The sequence below is a fragment of the Lutjanus erythropterus genome, chromosome 22 (assembly GCF_056507025.1).
Source record: "Lutjanus erythropterus isolate fLutEry1 chromosome 22, fLutEry1.hap2, whole genome shotgun sequence".
In the NCBI taxonomy this organism is placed as follows: domain Eukaryota; kingdom Metazoa; phylum Chordata; class Actinopteri; order Lutjaniformes; family Lutjanidae; genus Lutjanus; species Lutjanus erythropterus.
Genome location: NC_139338.1, coordinates 27,969,931 through 27,991,148, shown reverse-complemented (window position 1 = coordinate 27,991,148; position 21,218 = coordinate 27,969,931). Strand labels below are relative to the sequence as shown.

Sequence of the window (21,218 nt, the reverse complement as noted above, 5' to 3'; positions counted from 1 at the left end):
GAAGCTGAAATCAGAGAATTTTGCCTTTGTTCTAAGAAATTACTCAAACAAATTCATCTATTATCAAAATACTTGGCTATTAATTAAATTATCGATTATTCATTATTGTCCAGCATCAGGTCACACATGCAATTAGCCCCTGTTTTTGAATCTCACTATCATCACATTTTGAGCAATTTGCTCCTTACTGGCAAAAAAATACTGCAGTTCTACTGCAACTATTGCAATTCTGAAGGTATTTTCAGAATTAAAATATTAGGGATGCTTCAGTACCACTTTTAATCTTGTGCTGATCTTGTCTTGAATATCTGCTGATACTGATGTTGTCTTGTTCCCTCTCTTAAACAGCTATATAGGTTGTTAATAATATATTAGTATTGATGCACTTTGCTTAACCCAGCCATCTAAAAATACTGTGCTCAAACTTAAACACATATTTAACTTTCTTGGAGGAAGACAAACACAGACCACAACATGACTCAGTTATGCACTACTTTTTTAACAACCTTTTCTTTGCTTTGTCTTTCCTCAGTATGCCTGCTGAACGCAAGCGTTCTGTAAACATGGATGAAAAAGACGTTTGCTCCTTCAGTAACAAGGAAAAAGAGAAGGACAGAGACGGTGAGAGACGACCGGCATCTGCTCGAGACAAAGCAAAGGACGAGGCCAAAATGAGCGGCAAAAAAGACAGTGGGAAGGAGGACAAGAGAAAACGTGTAGAGGAGGAAAAGAAGAAGAAAGAGGAGAAGGATCGAAGAAAGAAAGAGGAGGAAAAGCAGAAAGTGGAGGAGGAACAGAAGAAGAAAGAGGAGGAGGAGAAGAGACAGCAGGAGGAGCAGGAGAAGAAACTGCAAGAGGAGGAGGCCAAAAGACAACGTGAAGAAGAGGCGGCTCTCCTGAAGTAAGTGATGGTGAACTTTACTGTTCCAGATCCAGAATGATCGATATCTGTAGATAAACCTCCATGAATCTGTTTAGATCTGTCCTGTTAATCACATTGTGAGTTTCTTTCAGTCTTGAAGTAATTCAGAGATAGCTGTTGCCATGGTGACTCAGCAAAGAGGAACTAACCTGGTGTTACATTTTATGGTGCAGATTTATCAAAATGAAAACAAAGAGGCTACAGGTAAAACCTGTGGACATATATGCAAAAAATTAATTTGAAATCACAAAACTTCAAGTTCAAAATTAAATGAACTTAATTGTATATTTTGTGCAAGGCAAGACCTAAGCGTCACCCTGAGGTGTGTTATAATGTTTACAGATGGAATTCTTTTATTTACCTTTTCAAACCTGGATTAAACTGTATATTTTTTAAATTCTTCTTTCATTAGATTTAATATCCACATATACATCAAACATTTTCTTGTTTCTTATACTTTTTTTAAACACTAAAGATGTTTAAATGAAAGAAAAGAGAAGTATACTGTAAAATTTTAAGCTGCTGTCTGTATATATATCACCACACCTGTGAATATCCAAACATACCTTCCTTTTTTACCCCCACATACATATATATATCTCCATCATTACACTTTCAACCACACATTTAAATTAATAAATCCAATAAAGGAGAAAAAAAAGCGTTTTGTAACCCACTGCAGATACTCCATCTTTTCTTGCTGCCTTGGTTTCATCATAGATCTCTCTCCTTGTTTCCTCATTTCTGCAGGGAGAAGGAGGAGGGCCATCAGCTGCACCAGGAGGCCTGGGAGCGCCATCAGTGCAGGAAGGAACTCCGCAGCAAGAACCAGAACGCCCAGGAGGGTCGACCTGAGGAGGCCTTCTTCAGCCGCCTGGACTCCAGTCTTAAAAAGAACACTGCCTTTGTCAAGAAGCTGCGAACACTGACTGAGCAGCAGCGAGACTCGCTCTCCAACGACTTTGCCTCCCTCAACCTCAGCAAGTACATCGGCGAGGCCGTGAGCTCCGTCGTGGAGGCCAAGCTGAAGATCTCTGACGTCGGCTGCGCCGTCCATCTCTGCTCTCTCTTCCACCAGCGCTACGCTGAGTTCGCTCCGTTGCTGCTGCAGGCGTGGAAGAAGCACTTTGAGGCGAGGAAGGAGGACAAGGCGCCCAACGTGAGCAAGCTGCGTACGGACCTGCGCTTCATTGCAGAGCTCACCATCGTCGGTCTCTTCACGGACAAAGAGGGCCTGTCGCTCATTTACGAGCAGCTGAAGAACATCATCAGCACCGACCGGGAGACGCACACACACGTGTCGGTGGTGATCAGCTTCTGTAAGCACTGCGGGGACGACATCGCCGGTCTGGTGCCACGCAAGGTGAAACTGGCCGCTGAGAAGTTCGGCTTGGCGTTCCCTCCAAGCGAGATCATCAGCACAGAAAAACAGCAACCCTTCCAGAACCTGCTGAGGGAATATTTCACCTCACTCACCAAACACCTGAAGAAGGACCACCGCGAGCTGCAGAACACTGAGAGGCAGAACAGGTGAGGACCAGACCACGGTTATTATTATTTACTAAAACTAAACTAAAAACTAAAACTGATCCTGAAACTCAAAAACTAATTGAAACAAATGAAAATACAAACTCGTATACAAACTCTCCTCTTCAGGCGGATCCTGCATTCCAAAGGGGAACTGAGCGAAGACAGACACAAGCAGTATGAAGAGTTTGCCACCTCGTACCAGAAGCTGCTGGCCAACACTCAGTCCCTGGCTGATCTGCTCGATGAAAACATGCCGGAGCTGCCGCAGGACAAGACTGTGCAGGAGGGTGCGAGACCTCTCTAGTCCAGAATTATAGTTGAGTTAAAACTGCTCTTTTAAGGTGTTAATGTTGTCTTCTCTCTGCTCTCTCAGAGCACGGTCCTGGTATTGATATTTTCACCCCCGGTAAGCCTGGTGAGTACGACCTGGAGGGAGGGATCTGGGAGGATGAAGACGCTCGTAACTTCTATGAGAACTTGGTGGACCTGAAGGCCTTCGTCCCCGCCATCCTCTTCAAGGACAACGAGAAGAGCGGTCAGGGAAAAGACAAGGATGATGGCAGAGGTAATATTAAATCCACAGATGGATGAAGAAAGAGATTCAGGGTGAGTTTTATTCTGACTGTGCTGCTGCTGCTTCTGTCTGGTTCAGATGGCAGAGAGGGGAAGGACGTGGCCACCACAGAGGAACTGGAGCTGGAACTGGAGGCTCTGGACATCACAGACGAGCCTCTGGAACTGGAGGGACCAGACGAGGCAGAAAATGAAGAACTGGCCAAAAAACTGCTGGATGAACAAGGTTAGCATGAGAAGCACCTCCACACTCAAATGTGATGGTAGTTTTTTTTTTTTAAAGTCACTGTTACAGAAAAGTTAAGATGGCGCTCTTACATGGTCAGAAAAAATAACATGTCAAACACAACTCAAGTCTAAATGAATAAAAACAACACTACAAGGATAAATATGCACAGAAGTGGATTAGATGCAGCTCTTGTTCGCTTTATGAGGCTCAACAGCTCAACGAACTGTGAAACAAATGTGGAGACTCTTCATGTCAGATCAACTTTCAGTAGCAAAAATTCAGATTTTTTTTTCCACGCATCTACACTGTTTGATATAATAGGCAGCAGAATTTTCTAATAAATTAAAAAAAAACGTATCATAGGATAAGAGAAGCGCGTTCAGCATCCTTAAAACTACATTTTAAAATCCATCAGTGTTTTGAGTGGAATTTTTATTAAGCTTTATTTTTGTATGTGTAGAACAAGAGGACGAGGAGGCCAACACAGGGTCCCACCTGAAGCTGATCGTGGACGCCTTCATCCAGCAGCTCCCCAACTGTGTCAACAGAGACCTCATCGACAAGGTGAGGACAAACAAACAAGAATGACTGCAGTGTCCATACTGTCTGAGAGAAAAACCACTCACTTTGTGTTGAAATTATAATATAAACAAAATTATATTTTCAGCATTGACCTGCAGGATGATTAGCTCTTGCAGTGTTATAAATGATTGATGACAGGTTGCTGACATGTATTTTTAAATTACTGAGCCCTGTGTGGACTCCTGCAGGCTGCCATGGACTTCTGCATGAACATGAACACCAAATCCAACAGGAGGAAGCTTGTCCGAGCCCTCTTCACCGTCCCCAGGCAGAGGTAAAGCTCTGCAAACTGTTTACAACAAGAAAAACGTGGAACAGTCTTATCCTGCACTGTCTCACACCACCAGGGGGTGCACTCGTCATAATAAACGGTCTGAGTCTTTCTCCTCCTGCAGGTTGGATCTTCTGCCCTTCTACTCTCGCCTGGTGGCGACTCTTCACCCCTGCATGTCAGACGTGGCTGAGGACCTCTGCTCCATGCTGAAGGGAGACTTCAGGTTTCATGTACGTCCTCGACTGTTGAATATTATGCTGAGTTTTATTTATTAAGACTAGATGAAACCAGTTTGGGTTGGAAACAAATTTATCAAACAAATGACTGTTTTTTTTTTTTCCTTAATCAAAATAATGTATTTTTTAAAAAATGTGTTTTCTGCAAATACTGGTGTTCAGAAGCATTTTTTAAAAATGTACTGTTATGAATTGCAATGATTTGTTTTGTTGTGCTTGTTTTTGTTTTCTTGATAGCTTTATCATATTGATGCTTGCTCCGTAGATTCGTAAGAAGGACCAGATCAACATCGAGACAAAAAACAAAACCGTCAGATTCATCGGGGAACTGGCCAAGTTTAAGATGTTCTCGAAAACAGACACGCTTCATTGTCTCAAGGTGGGTGGAAAAAGGTGTTTTTTTTGTTTGTTTTTGTTTTTTATCTCTGAGCTGATCTATGTAAATGTTTCAACTGTTTGTGTTTTTTTTTAAGTTCCCTCACAATTTGAATGAGCACAGACTTCCCTGATAACTTTCCATAGTGATGTTAGCGCAGTGACCTAGCATTTATTTTTTCATAATAAAACGCCATTTTGTGCTGCTAGTGTTTAACTTGTACCAACATGTTTTTTTCCAAGCAAAGCAGAGGGTCTGAATAAAATATTAACAATACTGAGCAGGGTTTTACTTTAAACTAACTATGACCTGGGGTCTGGGAATCCCCGGGGGCCATTGAGGGACTTCCAGGGGGGAATATTTTTAATTCCACCATTATTTCATTGAATAAAAGTTAGTCTAATGACAGCATGTATAAGGATGGTTGTTCTGTTCTTCACTGTTATTGTCCCAGTCTGCAAAATAACTAAATGTTATCAGGGAAGGCTCACTGAGGCTACATCTTAACTAACAGCTGAGTCATTCTTCCAGTTTTCCCATCTGGATCACTGGTGGCTGGACAGGAAGTTTTCATCTGAAAATCCACCTGAAACTACAATAAATAACAGTGTTTGTCCCCCAACAGATGCTGTTGTCTGATTTCACCCATCACCACATTGAGATGGCCTGCACGCTGCTGGAGACCTGCGGCCGCTTCCTCTTCAGATCCCCCGACTCCCACCTGCGCACCAGTGTCTTGCTGGTTCGTACACATCATTATTAAGAATAAAGCAGCCAGATAATAATATGACGCTGAAGAAAAATAGAAATAGAGCTAAAAGAGGACATTTTGGAGCATAGTGGAGAAAAAAAGACATTTATGTTGTTGTAAATTAACCTCCCATATATCATGATCATCATCAGCCTGATATATTCTTGTTAAAGTCATAGTTTTAATGTAAACAGCTGATATTTATTTGTCTGCATTCCAGGAACAAATGATGCGTAAAAAGCAGGCTCAACATCTGGACGCCCGCTACGTGACGATGGTGGAGAACGCCTACTACTACTGCAACCCGCCGCCGGTGGAGAAGACGGTGAAGAAGAAGCGACCGCCGCTGCAAGAGTACATCCGCAAGCTGCTCTACAAGGACCTGTCCAAGGTGACCACGGAGAAGGTGCTGAGGCAGATGAGGAAGCTGCCGTGGCAGGACCCCGAGGTGAAGAGCTACCTGATCTGCTGCATGGTCAACATCTGGAATGTCAAGTACAACAGCATCCACTGTGTGGCCAACCTACTGGCTGGCCTGGTGGCCTACCAGGAGGACGTGGGCATCCACGTCGTGGACGGAGTGCTGGAGGACATCCGGCTGGGCATGGAGGTAAAGGAACTGATGGAGTGAAAAGTTTACTGACATTATAATAATAGCTAAACAGTGACATTTGATACAGTGAGAAGACAAACTAAACCAAAGGCTTATCTGGATTGACATGTTTGACAGTTTACTGAAGAGGAAATCCATGTTGTTACTTTCATCAGTGTGAAAGGTAAACACTGTTAAGTGTTGCAGGACATGTGAGAATGCTGTCTGACTCCATCCTGAGCCATGTCTGTGGTTTTGCACAACACTTTCAAGCATTTCACGTGGTTGACTGTGCAGCTCAGGCTCTGACAACAGTGACAGGAAGTTAGAAACCATGCTTACTGTTTGTCTCAGCTCTGCACCCTAACTGAACACTACCTGACATATGTGGCAGGAAGCGCAGCCTAATATGGTGTTTTGGGGGCATTAATTATGCTAATTTACAAGTCTCATGCATGTGCACTCAAATACACACAGGTATCTGAAGTTATGAGCTTTTGCTGAAAAAAGTTGTAAAAGAGTAAGAGAAATTTAAGATAAGAATATGAAAATGTTCTTGCATGAGACTCACTGCCTCTTGAGACGTGATTTTGACTTGATACTGAACCTCAGCCAGAGAGTGCGAACACATTTTTAGGAACAATGCCGAAAAGTTTCTCTTAAATTTTTATCTAAGTATGTTTTAGAAAAAAATAGTTGCATAAAATCACCTTACAGATTTCCAGGATATCGTAAAGGAAAATCCTTTAATACCCAAATGTTTGCCCTCGGCTACTGAAGTATTCCCTTACTAGAGGGTCCTTAATGACGATTTTTCTGGTAGTAAAGGATCTGAATTCTCCTTCCACCGCTGTCCGTTCTCAGGTCAACCAGCCCAAGTTCAACCAGCGGCGGATCAGCAGCGCCAAGTTCCTGGGCGAGCTCTACAACTACCGCATGGTGGAGTCGGCCGTCATCTTCCGCACGCTCTTCTCCTTCATCTCCTTCGGGATCAATCAGGACGGCAGCCCCAGCTCGCTGGACCCCCCGGAGCACCTATTCCGCATCCGCCTGGTCTGCACGCTCCTCGACACCTGCGGTCAGTACTTTGACCGCGGCTCCAGCAAGAGGAAGCTCGACTGTTTCCTCATTTACTTTCAGGTACATCTGCTCCTCATGCACCTCAAGTACCTGCCTTTAATTTTGGATCTTCAGCATCTTTATTAGTCTATCTTGATTTCAGTTTAATGAAAACAATGGTTAGTTGCACTCCTTATTTCAGGAGACTCTCTGGTCACATTAAGGTTAAATAAATAAAATAATGTGTGTGTCTGCAGCGGTACATCTGGTGGAAAAAGAGCATCGACATTTGGACCAAGGACCACCCGTTCCCCATCGATATCGATTACATGATCAGCGACACTCTGGAGCTGCTTCGGCCCAAGATGAGGCTCAGCTGCTCCCTGGAGGAGGCCACCAAACAGGTCGCTGACCTGGAGAGGGAGGTGCTCGTCAAACTAGGTACGAGTGACACTCGAGTGTGCACGTATCTAAAGATGAATGTGAGAGTTAGCCGTCTGTATCCGGCCTGTAATCAGAGCGAGTGTGTGAAGGATGTGTGTGCGGCAGCCGGTCTCGCCGGTTGAGCCGCTCTCTGTCGTCCCGGCTGAGCAGCATTCTTCGGTGTGTAGGTGGAGGATCCAAGTTTAGTTCAGCAAAACACACACATACCAAACACAGGGAGTCACTCAGAGGGCACAGTCAATACACAGCATTTAAGAATGATAATTATGAATTAAAATGAATGACGTCCACAGCAGAGTTTCTTTAATGCGGCTCACCCAAACAGATTCATCCACACCAAAAATGTCATTTATGTTGTTGTGACATCATGTGACTGGAATCTTCAACTACTTTGATAGTCAATTGATTACATCAATCATTTTTTTATTCAAAGATGCCAAACATTTCTCTGGTTCCAGCATTTTCTTTGTTTTATATAAAAGTAAACTGAATATCTTTGGGCCTCGGACAGTTGGTTCAACAAAACAAGACATTTGAAGATGTCATCTTGGGTTTGAAACTCTGATCGACATTTTCCACCATTTTCTGATGTTTTATAGACCAAACACCTAACTGATTAATTGAGAAAGTAATCGACAGATTGATCAACAGTTCAGTTATCCTTAGTTGCAGCCCTCATTTGCAGATGTCACCTGGGGCAACTTGTGATGGCCCTCTGAACCCGAACCATCTAAAAAAAAATTCAGTTTAAGTGAACACTATATTTAGAATTTTTTCTCTGCTTTACCTTCCACGTGCCTGCTTGTGTTGCAGACTGTATTGCAGCGCAGATCAGCTGTTTGGGTCAGAGTTATAGTGATATTTTGATGAGACAACAAAACAAGGAACAAGCTTTAATATTAGCGTTTTGAAAACCTTATGCAGTAGTTAACTTCATGTTATTTTGTAAACTAATGTTGGCTAGCTACCATCAATGAATAATGTCAGCCTATCCTTTCTAACGCCCCGGGAACCTGCTCTAACTTTGGTTAGCAGGTGAAGTTAGTCTGGAGGAGGAAGAAGGAAGATGCAGCAGGTGAATCTGCACGGCTCAGCCTCTGTACACTGTAACACCGCAGGTCAGGATCACTGGCTTTGTTTCATAGTTTCAAGGTGTTGACTTGGAATGTGCAGAGAAAAATGTAAATAGCAGCTCCGCCCTCTGAGAGAGTGACACCGTGCGACTGACAGGAGGCTGTGACAGTGATGTTGTGGAAGAAGTTCTCTCACTACAAAACCTGCAGTCCATCTGATCACTGATGATTCGCTCTTCAAGCGTTTAAAAAATGGATCATGTGAACTGTGAATATGCTGTTAACTCATTTAGAGAAAAGAAAGTGGTGGAGCATCACTCCAGTGCACTACGCCTCTGATCAGGCCCCTTCAAAGGGCCACAGAATAAATCTGTGGAGATGATTAATGCGGGGTGAAAGACGAAAATAGAGAAAAAAGAAAAAAGTTCTGCTACATAAATGTGGCTTAATTTTTTTAAACTTTCATTTGGGAGAGTTTTGCCTCTTTAGACCTCAAACATTTAAATTTAGAGTTCAACTGATACTGGATTTTTGGGGGCGATGCGATACTGATGTTTTTTTTTATGTTAAACTTTAATTAAGAAAAAGGATCAAATATACATGACAACTAGAGCTACAGGGATTGTTAATCAACCACTAAATGAATCACAATTACTTTTGCTGCTCTAGAAACTAAATTTAAAATATTAAATTCTAATCCTCTTCTAATGATGTTTGAAATGATAGGTATTTTAAAAAGCAATTATTAAGTAATAAAAAACAGACTATATAGACTTTAAAAGTCTCAATAAAGAACTGAGTCGTAGTATTGATAAAATCCTAATGATACCTCGTCATTAGTATCCATGTACTGTATTTCTTTACTCTCTTACTAAAGCTTTTACTGAAGTCAAGCACTAAATAATGATTTTGAACAAATGAATGAAAATTCTTAGTTTTGAGCATGTAGAAAAAGTAAAATAAATAAAACAATAGAAATGAAAAAGGAGATAAAAAACAAACAAGAATATCAATAAAGTTCAATAAACAATAAACTCATACAACAAACTCAACAAGCAAATATTCCAACAACACAAATTAAATCATCAAAAAAAATGTTCAGAAAGGAGTAAGAAGAATTATACACATTTTCTATTATATCTTTAATACTTTTACTGGTTTAGTTGTGACTTTGGTATTAAATTTTGATTCTAAGTGCTATTAAAAAAATCTTAAATTTAACTTGGAGAACCCTGGAGGTACCCTGCTTAGAACTGTATTAAAGTGCATTACATTACTGCAATACTCAGTTACTTTCCACCACAGCTCTGTGTGGTTCTGTGTGTGGTCTGTGTGTGTGTGTGTGTGGTGTGTGTGTGTGTGTGTGTGTGTGTGTGTGTGTGTGTGTGTGTGTGTGTGTGTGTGTGTGTGTAGAGAAAGTGATTGATGAGGCTGATGGGGGCCCCGGAGCCCAACAGTGGTTCCATTGTTTTACCTTTCATACTTGAATCAGGATCAGACATTCCTGAGTCCTTGAGTCACACAGAACCTGATCTTCAGCTCCGGGCCGCCTGCCTGACGACTTTTCTTCATCGCTGTCACCACGGTTACATAATTTACTCTGTAATTGGTTGCTCTGATCACTCAGGTATCACAGAAGAACACACTAATGAGACAATAATTCCCTCCTAAATATTTTCTCTATTTATAACTGAAGCTTTTGTTTGAGTGGCGCTGCTCAAATGTATTTATGATGTAATGTGTCACAGTCATCTGTGTGTAATCTGATTACTCTTTCTAAATCAGTTTCTCTACAGAAGCTCACGGGTCCTAGAGATTCATTTTTCTCCAAGCAGTTTGATCTTCCTCTTCTCGTGTGCTCACGTCTCACCATGCGTTTTCACGAAGGTCTGGCGATGGAGAAGGACGGCCGCTCCAGCGCCATGAGTGAGGGGGAGGGTCTCGACGAGGAGGACGACGATGGCGATGACGACGAGGAGGGAGGCGCGGAGACGGAGGAGCAGTCGGGCAACGAGAGCGAAATGAACGAGCAGGAAGAGGACGTGAGTTTGTTTTCTTTGATGATGATCTAACTGTCTAAGGCTTCATCCTGTTTGTCTGCTCACGTGTCGCTGTGTTGTCGGTGAAGTAACACGATGACGTCACGCTTACAACAACCTAAAGTCTTTATAGTCTTTAAAGTAGACTGATGGGACTAAGTTGGACCTGGTCTGTTCCAGTCCAGGTCAGCTGGTTTCCACAGTCAGCAGATAATATCATAATGTGCCAATTTCACAGACAGGGTTTATATTAATCCATGAGTAGATCTTAATCTGCTCTAATTAAACCAGGACAATGGAATAGAAAACACCTGGACTGGAGTGAATCTGGAGACAAAACAGCAGCAGAGGCAAAAAGAATTTGTTCAAAAAACGATAAATAAATGATAAATAAATAAAGACTAAACAACCAGACCAAGACCACCTGAAAAGACGGACTCTGTCCACTTTTCTGATAGATGTGTGATTTTTAGCATGAATTCTGAAGCTAAACTACTAATAAATTCATCTGCTGATTGTGAACTGCTTAGAAAGTAATTTCCTGATCTGTATTAACGATGCAAACTGTTTATTTATGCAACACTGTTTGGTTTTTTTAAATGCAGTAAGTACAGAAAAAGTCACTGAACACAGTCTGGTTTTGCTGTAAGCAAAATTTCAGCACATACAGACTGACCAGGTGGATTCTTTGCCTTTAATGCCCAGAATTATTTGGTGACACCAGAGAAGATAAACAAACACATCAGGTTCGTGAAAGTGCAGCAGGATCTGGATTCATGCATCTTTGTGTTGAACCTGAGATCTCTGTCTGTGGTGAGACAGGAAGTGGATCACTTCAGTTGAACGGTGAAACAAAAGGGTTGATTTAATAATCCAACAATTTGTTGTTGCTGTTTCGTGATTCCCTACAATATCAGACCCATAATTATCTGTCGATCAATGTTATTGGCTGAATTCCCATTCTGTGAATCTGTTCTGTTTTCTGCAGGAAGGCTCCGAGAACGAAGAAGAGGAGAGGGAGGAGGAGGAAGAGGAGAACACCGACTATCTGACCGACTCCAACAAAGAAAATGAGACGGATGAGGAGAACAATGTAAGATTGATAAAACAATCCAATCACTGTAACGGACACAGGATGAGTGATGTTGAATGTCAACACTCACATTTAGACACCAGTGATTTCAGCTGGACTCTTGTGGCAGAAAGTGACAGTATTTCTAAATTTAGCTTTAAGAAAACAGTGATTTCACAAGAGGACAGATGTAATTTAAAGATTTGTTCGTGTTGGTCGTGCTAACTTGCTGCGTGTGTGTAGGAGGTCACCATCCGTGGAGGTGGACTGAAGCATGTGGCCTGCGCCGAGGACGAGGACTTCATTCAGGCTCTGGATAAGATGATGCTGGAGAACCTGCAGGTACGACATCCTGTGACTCGCCTGTTGGCTGAACTGTGAATGTGAACAGTCTGCACATAAAGCCATCCTTCTAGGGCCAACTCCTTAAAAATACTCAAAAATATTCACTTTTAAATCATGATGTTATGATGGTAGGGGGCTCAGTATCCTTCAAACATAGTCTTGGTTGAAAGATGAAAACACCCCCTTGACTTGTGTGTTTTGTCTCTGCAGCAGCGTAGCGGCGAGACGGTGAAGGTGCACCAGCTGGACGTGGCCATTCCCCTGCAGCTGAAGAGTCAGCTGAAGAAAGGAGGCTCTGGACAGCAGTGCATCGGGGAGGGAGACACGGACATCTCTGACACCATGCAGTTCGTCATGCTGACACGCAAAGGCAACAAGCAGCAGGTAAATAAAAACCCTGAAATGTAGTGGAGTAGAAGTGAAAAGTAGCAGAAAATGGAAATACTCAAGTAAAGTACGAGCAAAATTAAGTTACTGACAGTCAAAACTGTTTGTTACACTACAAGTAAAATATACAATCCTACTCAATTACAAATAAATAGTACTGAGTCAACTTTGACAATAAAAGCGAAGCAGCAGCGATACACTCTCTGTCTCTTACTGAAACCTCCAGCTGAATGAAATTCACTCACACACACTTGACTCAGTCCAACTGAGCCCAGGAATAATATTGACTCTGGACTCTGGACTCTGGACTCTGTGTGTGTGTGTGTGTGTGTGTGTGTGTGTGTGTGTGTGTGTGTGTGTGTGTGTGTTCATTCAGGCGAGCTGCAGTGGTGGAATGTGTGGTTTGAGGGCAGAGGCTGGTTCTTGTACTGTAGGGTGTGTCCAGTTTTTCTGGCAGCGGCTCCGAGGTTTAATGGAGCATTTCAGTCCACACGGCTTCACTCTGTTTAAAGGACAGCTGCCAGATACACACATGCAAAAAAAAAAAATTTTAATCGTATAAGAAGCTGGAGAGAACACAGAATATCTTTGTAGGTGTGTTAGTGAGATGTGTGTTTGATGGGAAGTGACATTTTTCCCTCTGTAAACACACACTGCCTCACCACGTTTCTGCAGCAGTGAATAAAAGCATCCTGTGTGTGTGTGTGTGTGTGTGCGCTAACTGCTAACTAGCATTGACCTACTGTATGAACAGTGCATTTGTCAATACATGCTGTAATACCGCGCTTCACAAGAAAGCAAAAAAGTATCTAATCCTAAAATCACAAACTGTTCCTACCACCACCTCTGAAGCACAAATTAACATGTCGTGAAATCGTGATTTTATGTTTTTTTTACCCCTCAGTTTTTTTCAGTTTTTTTCATGTCATGTAATCTGTTGATTATTTTTTCGATTGTAGATTTCCTCAAGTTTTCAAAAACCCAAAACAGTCACACGTCATTATGTCTTTATGATTGTTTTCCAGATCTTGTGTACGTCATGCTAACGTCTATGTTTCTGGTCGACAGTATAAGATCCTGAACGTGCCGCTGTCCTCCCACCTGGCAGCAAACCACTTCAACCAGCAGCAGGCCGAGCAGGAGGAGCGCATGAGGATGAAGAAACTCACGCTGGACATCAACGAGAGACAGGAGCAGGAGGACTACCAGGGTAAGACAACGGTTCACTGTTTTTTAACCGCAGTATTTCTGCACCGTTGCAGAGAAAGTTAATTGGTTTTCAACCTTTTTCTGACCAAGACGGACCAAAGCTCCAGTCAAAATCTCAAGACACACCTGTGTTTGTATCTGTTTTTGTTTTCAAAGAAACAAGAACAACGTCTGAGCTGCAACCCGCACACTGAAAACAGCAAATTAGCACTTAAGATGCTATTGGTATGAATGTAAATAAGTGTTTTGCTGTTGCCTTTTCTTTTGCAGTGATGTAGTCATTTTAATGCCAGAGCTCGCCTCCCGACGTGCAAATGTTCCACCAAAACAAATTTCCCCTTCATGCTTTTTTGCAGCAGCACCATCGCTGCTTCCTGGACTTAGCTCCACCTGAGAAGTTTTTCATTGGTTCAAAGAAATGCAAAGATGGCAGAGTGCATAGCAGAATATGTTTGCGTGGAACCAGACCATTATTTTGTTTTAGGTTTTTGAAAGAAGAAAAAAAAAACAGCAGCAGAACTATCTTCCTTTGTATTGAAGCACTAAGGATGCACCTTTTTACATTTCACGTAACGCAAATGGTGTCTCTTATAGTTGGTCACCTAAAAAAATATAAACTTTGACCTTTATCACAACATCAGGGTGTGTTGTTCCACATTGTTCTTTTTAGACTCCTGTGAAGTTCTGCCTTCACTGCAGGTCATGCTGATAAGTAAATGCAGGTTTATTTCCGTGTTGGAGCTTTAACTACCGTCACTACATGGCTTATCACGGGGGTTTCTCCTGTTTTCATTAAATTAAACCACTTTTTCTTCTGTGTGTGTCTGTGTTACAGAGATGATGCAGTCCCTCGCTCAGCGTCCGGCTCCGGCTAACACCAACCGGGAGCGTCGGCCTCGCTACCAGCACCCGAAAGGCGCTCCCAACGCCGACCTCATCTTCAAGACTGGAGGAAGGTGAGACGTGAGCCGCGATCACTGAAGCGCCAACACTCAAAAACACAAACGGCAGCTTGTGTTGGATCAGGGTTTGTTATCTGTGTCTGTACTGACTCCACCTCACTGCCGTCTCTTTAAACAGCGTGAAAAGGGCAAGAAGTGAAAGGCATGAGAGGAGGGACAGACTGGAGAGACAGGACAGGAAAAACAAGCAGGAGAGAAACCAGATATCTGACATGGACTAGGCTAGAACTGTTTATGTTTGCACTTTAACTCATTCTGATTTTCAGGTGCTGAAAGTTCAAGTCAGATTATTTATTTTTCTGTAAAAGCTCTGGGAATATTTGGAAATAAAGATTACCTGAAGTTTATACTTAAACATCAACAGCAACTCCTGTGTCTCTTCTTGTGTATATCAGTCTCTGCAGGCGTTGGTTTGATACAAGATGCATTTATTGACAGAACCAAAACCACAAATGCACATAGATGAAAGGAATAGTTTAGTTACTCTTTTATTTTAAGTAGATTTATCCTTTTTTTTGACTTTGGCACCTTTAGCTAGCCGAGGGAGACTCAAGACTAGCCACTGGTAAAATTTAGAGGAAAGGGCGCTGAGCCAGTCAATGAAATATTTAAACTTTTTTTTTTATTCACTGTATAGGCTACATATTTTTTATGACTGGAAAAAGTAACAATCACTTTAGGTCTACAATAATGAAAGTTAAAGTGTTATTTTTTAAATAACAGTTATTCAGTTAAATAGACCTCTGGTGTAGGAGAACCTACAGTGGTCGCAAAACACAAGACACAAGCATTTTTGGTAGCTGGTAGAGACCAAAAACAGAACTAAAAGAGAGTGAATATTAGAGTTTGAATCCCAGTTCTGAAAAAGTAAATGAAAAACAGAATGGAATGATTTGCACATTATTTTTGCAACTGACTTGTATTCAGCTGAACACAAAACAAAGAAAATATTTAATGTTCTAACCGACAAACCTCTTTTTTTGTAAATATACATTCATTCTGAATTTGATGCCCGCAAAGGAGCGACCTGGAAAGGCTCAGTGGTTCAACGTTGTCAGTAAACACAGTTTGTCTCTGCATCTACAAATGCAAGTTAAGACTCTACCATGCAAAGACAAAGACGTATATCAACATCCAGAAACACTGCAGACGTCTCTGGACCCGAGCTCATCTGAGATGGACTGATGCAAAGTGGAAAAGTCTGCTGTGGTCTGACGAGTCCACGATTCAGATGCTTCTAACTTCAAAAGACAGAAGCTGTGATGGTGTGGGGGGGATTTGGAGCGACACGTGACGCCACCCCTGCTTATTTCAGCGACATGATGCCAGGACACATCGTGGACATGTTCCAACAGCGTGTCTTTGTAGTAAAAGAGTTCAGACACCGAAGACAACTAGTGTCCTCAGTTCTCAAACACTTCTTCGCTCCTGTCCAAACTTTTTTTGGAAAATGTTGCAATCATCAAATTCAAAATAATAAGGTTTATCAGGTTTAACATTAATTCGCTCGACTTTGTACTCGACTATGTTTAATTGTTGTTTAGTTGTTTAGAAGTACAGCAAACAGTAACTTCTTTGCCAGAAATACAACAGAGGAAAAGTTGGTGTATCAGTTTATATTGTACATTCTTTTAATGACATAACATAATCAACTTTCTGCATTATTATTTCTTTTTGCATATATTTAATTGTGCAATTGGTAATGAGCCTCATAAAATGGAGCTTTTTGATTTTTTTTCTATTGTTATTCTATTAGGCAGAATTCCTTCAGGATTAATGAAGTTCTATCTTATCAGAATACACAGACACACACCTGCACACCTCTATGACATATGACATTAGGCAACCAATCACCAGCATCATTAGACCTGGTACAAGCATGCTACATGTTTATTGGCTCATAACGCTGATGAGATTTACTCGGGAAATTTTGCTACTAAATGACCATAAAAGTGTTGAAGTTCAGTACCCTGTCCTCAGGAAAACTTCAAACTTGAACTTTATCCTCGTCTCAGACTGTTTTCACTGTTCAAGTGTTGCTGTTGCTCAGCTCGTCTACAGTAAATGTCCTCTCTGTCCTCCAGGAGACGCTGATCGGAGTCTGGGCCCAGGCTGAACGAGCGAGCGAGCAAGAGAGCGAATGAACCAGCAAGAGAGTGAGAGAGCGAGAAAGAAGAAGAGAAGATCGGAGGGGAAAACCGGTCCAAACGGGGGAGCGACGTCCTCCAGACGCCCACTGCAGCCGGGGACAGACCAGACCCCTGACCTGAACACACACTCTTAACCCTCGCCGAGGGGCCCGGAGCCCGAGGAGGAGCCGGGGTCAGAGGTCAGGGGTCAGAGAGATGGCTCTCTTTCTTTTTTGTCTGTTGCCTGAGAGAAAATCAACAGTCTGGACCAGAGAACGAACTACAAAGATGAGTGAACACCTGACCGGCCGACTGATGGCGAGACAGACAGGAAGGCGGGATGAACGCATCACCTCCCACTGAGGACAAAATGACTCATATTTAGGAGTTAAAAAACCTGCGAGTGGACAAAATTCACATGAAACTAGCAAAGGATTATGGATATATTTTTTGTTTTTGAACACGTCTGTTCGGTCTGACTTCCTCTGAATCTGCACACTGTCGTCGAGGCGACGCTGAGATGGAGACGAAGGGTGGGACATCAGGAGCTTTAAATACCTGTTTGTGAACTGAAGAGGAAGACGTGAAGACGACTCTCGTGTTCAAAATGGCTGAAAAGTGTCTGATGGTGCGTCACTGTTGTTCCAGAGGCTTGTGTTGATTCAGAGTCGTGTGTCGCCGTCGGCTGCTGGACTTTAGCACCTACACTGTAAAAACTATATACTATAATAGTATATAATAATCTGGTTAAACTTTATTTTACAGGTCCCAAAAATTTTTTTACAAGAAAGAAGTGTTTAATTTGGCACAGGGCCGCAACAGTGAGCAAAATTTCTCACTGGTTAATAAACTGGTGTTAATGATTACACCAAACATGTTACACGAAATGAGTAGAAGATCTGAAGGATGATGTTCGATATCTGTAACATCAGAGCACTTTCTTTAATTAATGTCAGCTCTTTAGATCTTCTCCTTTATGAGAAGAAAAACAAACACTTCAAAAGGTTTATTTATTAAGATTCAAGTTGCCACATGTATCAAACAAGTGGGCTGAGTTAAAAAAAATCGATTAACCAATTCAAATTTCCCTTGCATGGTCTGATATCGATTCACAAAATCCCAGAGTCGATCTTGTGATGTATGTCTTTTCTCCTGCGGATGTGACGCACCGCCTGCAGTTTAAACCCTGTTAGTCTCACGTGACCAGCCTTTGGCCTGAGATCTTGGTGGTGCAAGATTTTGCTAATTTTAGTGTGTTGGTCAGTTCATGTTTTATAAAAAAAAAAGTACATGATTAATTCAACCACTTCGGGGTCAATTCTTAATGTAAACATTAATATTTTTAATGTTGCACCATGCTAGAGTGTTATATGTAAAATTTACAGCATTAGTTTTCTGAAAATCTCTTTCATTCTAAGCAAAATTGGTATTGTAACTAAAATATCCTGAACCAAATCAATATATAATATAAATTGAACTGAATCAAGACCATGTGAATCGAATTGAATTGGGAAATCTGAATCGATACCCAGCCCTATCAGACAACATCCTTATCTGTAGCTGATTGTATCTGGTTAGCTTGGTTTAGCACCAGCTAATGCCGTCGTGGGAATGAACAGGACAAAATAATATTTTCTTTTAAATTAGGACAACATGAGAGCTCCCCAAAAGTGATGCCAAAACATCTTTAATGCCCCCAGGTGGCTGGCTGCAGTATAGGTAAGACATAAACCCCGCCCCCTCCGTGTTAGCAGACGGGAAATAGACCAAACTAAAAAAAAAAAAAGCTTGGTTTTAAGTTATTTGATGCTATAAAAGGGGGTTTCATGTTATGATTGACAGCTGAGCTCTGTGTGGGCGGGACCTCACTACTGCAGCTCCAACTACTGCGCAGACTCTGGCTCCAAATGACATCACCATCGCAAGATGGCCACGCTCATATCTGGGTTTTTTGGGGCTTAATTTTTGTACAGTGGGAGAAAGTGAAGATCTGTTTTTATTTCTTTAGGATAAAGCAAACCTGAAACAATCTTCTGAGGCTGTTATTTGAGTTGACATGTTGATTAGTTAATCATCCACAAAGTAAAAACCAGCAGTGACGCAGGACTCTGGATCAACACAGACCACCGGAACAGGAGTCTCACGCCATCAGACGCTTCTCGATGTCATTCAGACTCCTGGAAGATCTGTAGACGATGTGACCTGATCACTGATGGACACCTGAGTGTACATATTCTTCATTTTCTCCAACTTCTATCCTGCTAGATGTTTGTTTTTATCCAGAATCAGGAGCCTCTGAGAGTTAGTTTGGACAATAATCGGCTTGCTTTGATTTGGATTTGTGAAGTGTAAGTTTTTTTTTTTGTTTTTTTTTTGGACAGATGGATAACCGTGTGCCTGAGAGTCTTCCTCAGTGATGACAGTGACTTTATTATTTTAGATAAATTTTATCTGTTGAGCCTTTAGGTGGATAAATATACTATGTATTCTGCTGCATGGGCCTTTTTCTGCACTTGTCTCACTCTGTTGTAGTAAAGCGTCCAGCAGTTTGTCCGTGTCTAGATTCAAAACTGTTGTTCTTTTCCTGCGAACAGAAGAAAAAAAAGATAACAGAAATGATCACAATAAATGTCTGAAGATTATCTGTCACCGTTTGTCTTGAATGAGCTCGTCGTGCGTTTGTGGCGTTTGCGTGTTTCGAGAGGGTGCGCCTGTTTGTCGAGGTCTAATTACAAGGCAGCAAACATAAGTATTTCCTCATTTCCTGCCCCGTCGCTCCTCTAAACACTGTATATGTACAACAGCACTAACTATGGCTGAATTAACCTGTTAGGGGGCCTCTCATGACCACCCACGTACCTCCCTCTGTGCAACATGTATGTGAAAAGTTCACAGTTTTCAGGTCTGTCTTCAAACATTAGTCACGTTCTCATGTGTACACTGAAACAGGTTTTGTTGGCAGTAATTATTCTGCTTGTTATTACTGGACATCCTGATGCACTTTCAGTAGAAAACTGGACATACTTTTTTTTTTTGCACAAACTGACAGTAAATTATTTCAGAGTTTTCAGTAATGGTCTGAATTAGAAATCAAAACCTGTTTCAGTGTTCATATGAACATCTGTGGTTCCTTTATTAAGCTAGAACGTCTTCAGTCACAGAAAGTAATTTAACTTCAACATAATCTCTATAAATAGATATCTGAATGCAGAATCTATACACTATAAAAACAAAAAAGTTTAGAAAACTCAAAACTTTCAAGGCAGCTTATTGAAGTGGATTTTTGAGTTTTAAGCCCAACTCAGACTCTGAAAGTTTTGAAAAAGTTTTTCAAACGTAGATAAATTTGAATCTTTGATTTTTTTAGAAGAATTAAAAAGGGGGGTTAACGAGATGTGGAGGCCCCAAGCCCCAAAATCCATCCCTGCATCAAACGATAATCGATGCATTTTGAGATTGACTTTAATGAAGTTCATGCATTTCTCCTTTAACCTTGGCAGAGACAGACCCAAGATACATGTACATTCATTAAGAGAAACAATGGTAAAGCAGAATGTCAGACATCCTCTGACACACACACACACACACACACTCATCAAGCAGCACTCTTCAGGAAAGAAAGCCTCTGTGTTGAAGTCTTATGTAACCGTCTGCAGTCCAGACAGTTTGCTTCTGTGCAACACACAAAGTGTCCAATGTGAAATATGGTGAAGGTCAGAAAAACAAAAACATATAAAACCTTGTTACAAGTTTAAAACAAGAGCTGAGAAATATCTGCCTGCTGGGCTGCGCACTTAAAGATCAGATTTAGGGGGATTTTTTGTCAGAATATGACAGAAATTATAGTCACCTGAAAATAAGAGTTGTGTTTTTTGAACCTTAGAATGAATCCTTTGGAAAAAAAAACAAAAACACTTGTTAGCTGAATTATCATCTGAAGTTAAAGAACTAAGACACTTATTACAAATACCTGACTGAGTAACTTCTTCTAGTTAAAAATAAAGTGACTAAGTTGGTCTAAAAAGTTGCTAAATCAAGCGAGAAAGTTACCAAGATAGCAGCACTAGCCAGGCTAATTGTTTCCCTTTGTTTCTAGTCTTTTTTCTAAGCTAAGCTAACCGTCTGGCTGATCAGAAGTATTGCACAGACGTGGCCAATCATTGATCAGCACCTGCACATTCTTTACATTCCAGAGTTAATCAAAGAAAAACAATTAGAAAGCAGTTACATTTTTTTCTGTTTAATGATCGACAAACATTCAACATTAGATATATAAGCAGAGTTTATACAACATGGACATTTCAAAAGTCAGAAAGCAGCAGCTCTTTACACGGCCACTAATAATCCCATTTACCACACATGGAGGCACTTTGTTACCTGTGCAGATCTGTGCACTCTGCAGAAACACTTCCTTATAAAGTAGGCTGTGATGTA

The 21,218-nt window shown here is 41.4% G+C and overlaps 1 protein-coding gene across 3 annotated transcripts; it reads left to right on the top strand.

Annotated features, from left to right (window-relative positions):
* The first annotated feature begins 526 nt into the window (after positions 1–526).
* On the top strand, positions 527–18,245 carry upf2 (UPF2 regulator of nonsense mediated mRNA decay). Of its 3 annotated transcripts, none has more exons than XM_084710781.1 (20): positions 527–901; positions 1,673–2,452; positions 2,579–2,739; positions 2,826–3,017; positions 3,105–3,251; positions 3,715–3,818; positions 4,025–4,110; positions 4,232–4,340; positions 4,612–4,725; positions 5,348–5,464; positions 5,694–6,083; positions 6,930–7,205; positions 7,382–7,565; positions 10,529–10,683; positions 11,669–11,773; positions 11,996–12,094; positions 12,308–12,481; positions 13,553–13,694; positions 14,529–14,649; positions 16,743–18,245. In XM_084710781.1, exons 1-20 carry the CDS (start codon positions 534–536, stop codon positions 16,747–16,749), a joined length of 3,831 nt encoding a protein of 1,276 aa, XP_084566907.1. In that variant the 5' UTR covers positions 527–533; the 3' UTR covers positions 16,750–18,245. The 3 variants fall into 3 exon arrangements, with proteins under 3 accessions (XP_084566907.1, XP_084566906.1, XP_084566905.1); XM_084710780.1 differs by having other exon boundaries at positions 16,740–18,245; XM_084710779.1 differs by lacking the exon at positions 16,743–18,245 and adding an exon at positions 14,774–15,022.
* The last annotated feature ends 2,973 nt before the right edge of the window (positions 18,246–21,218 follow it).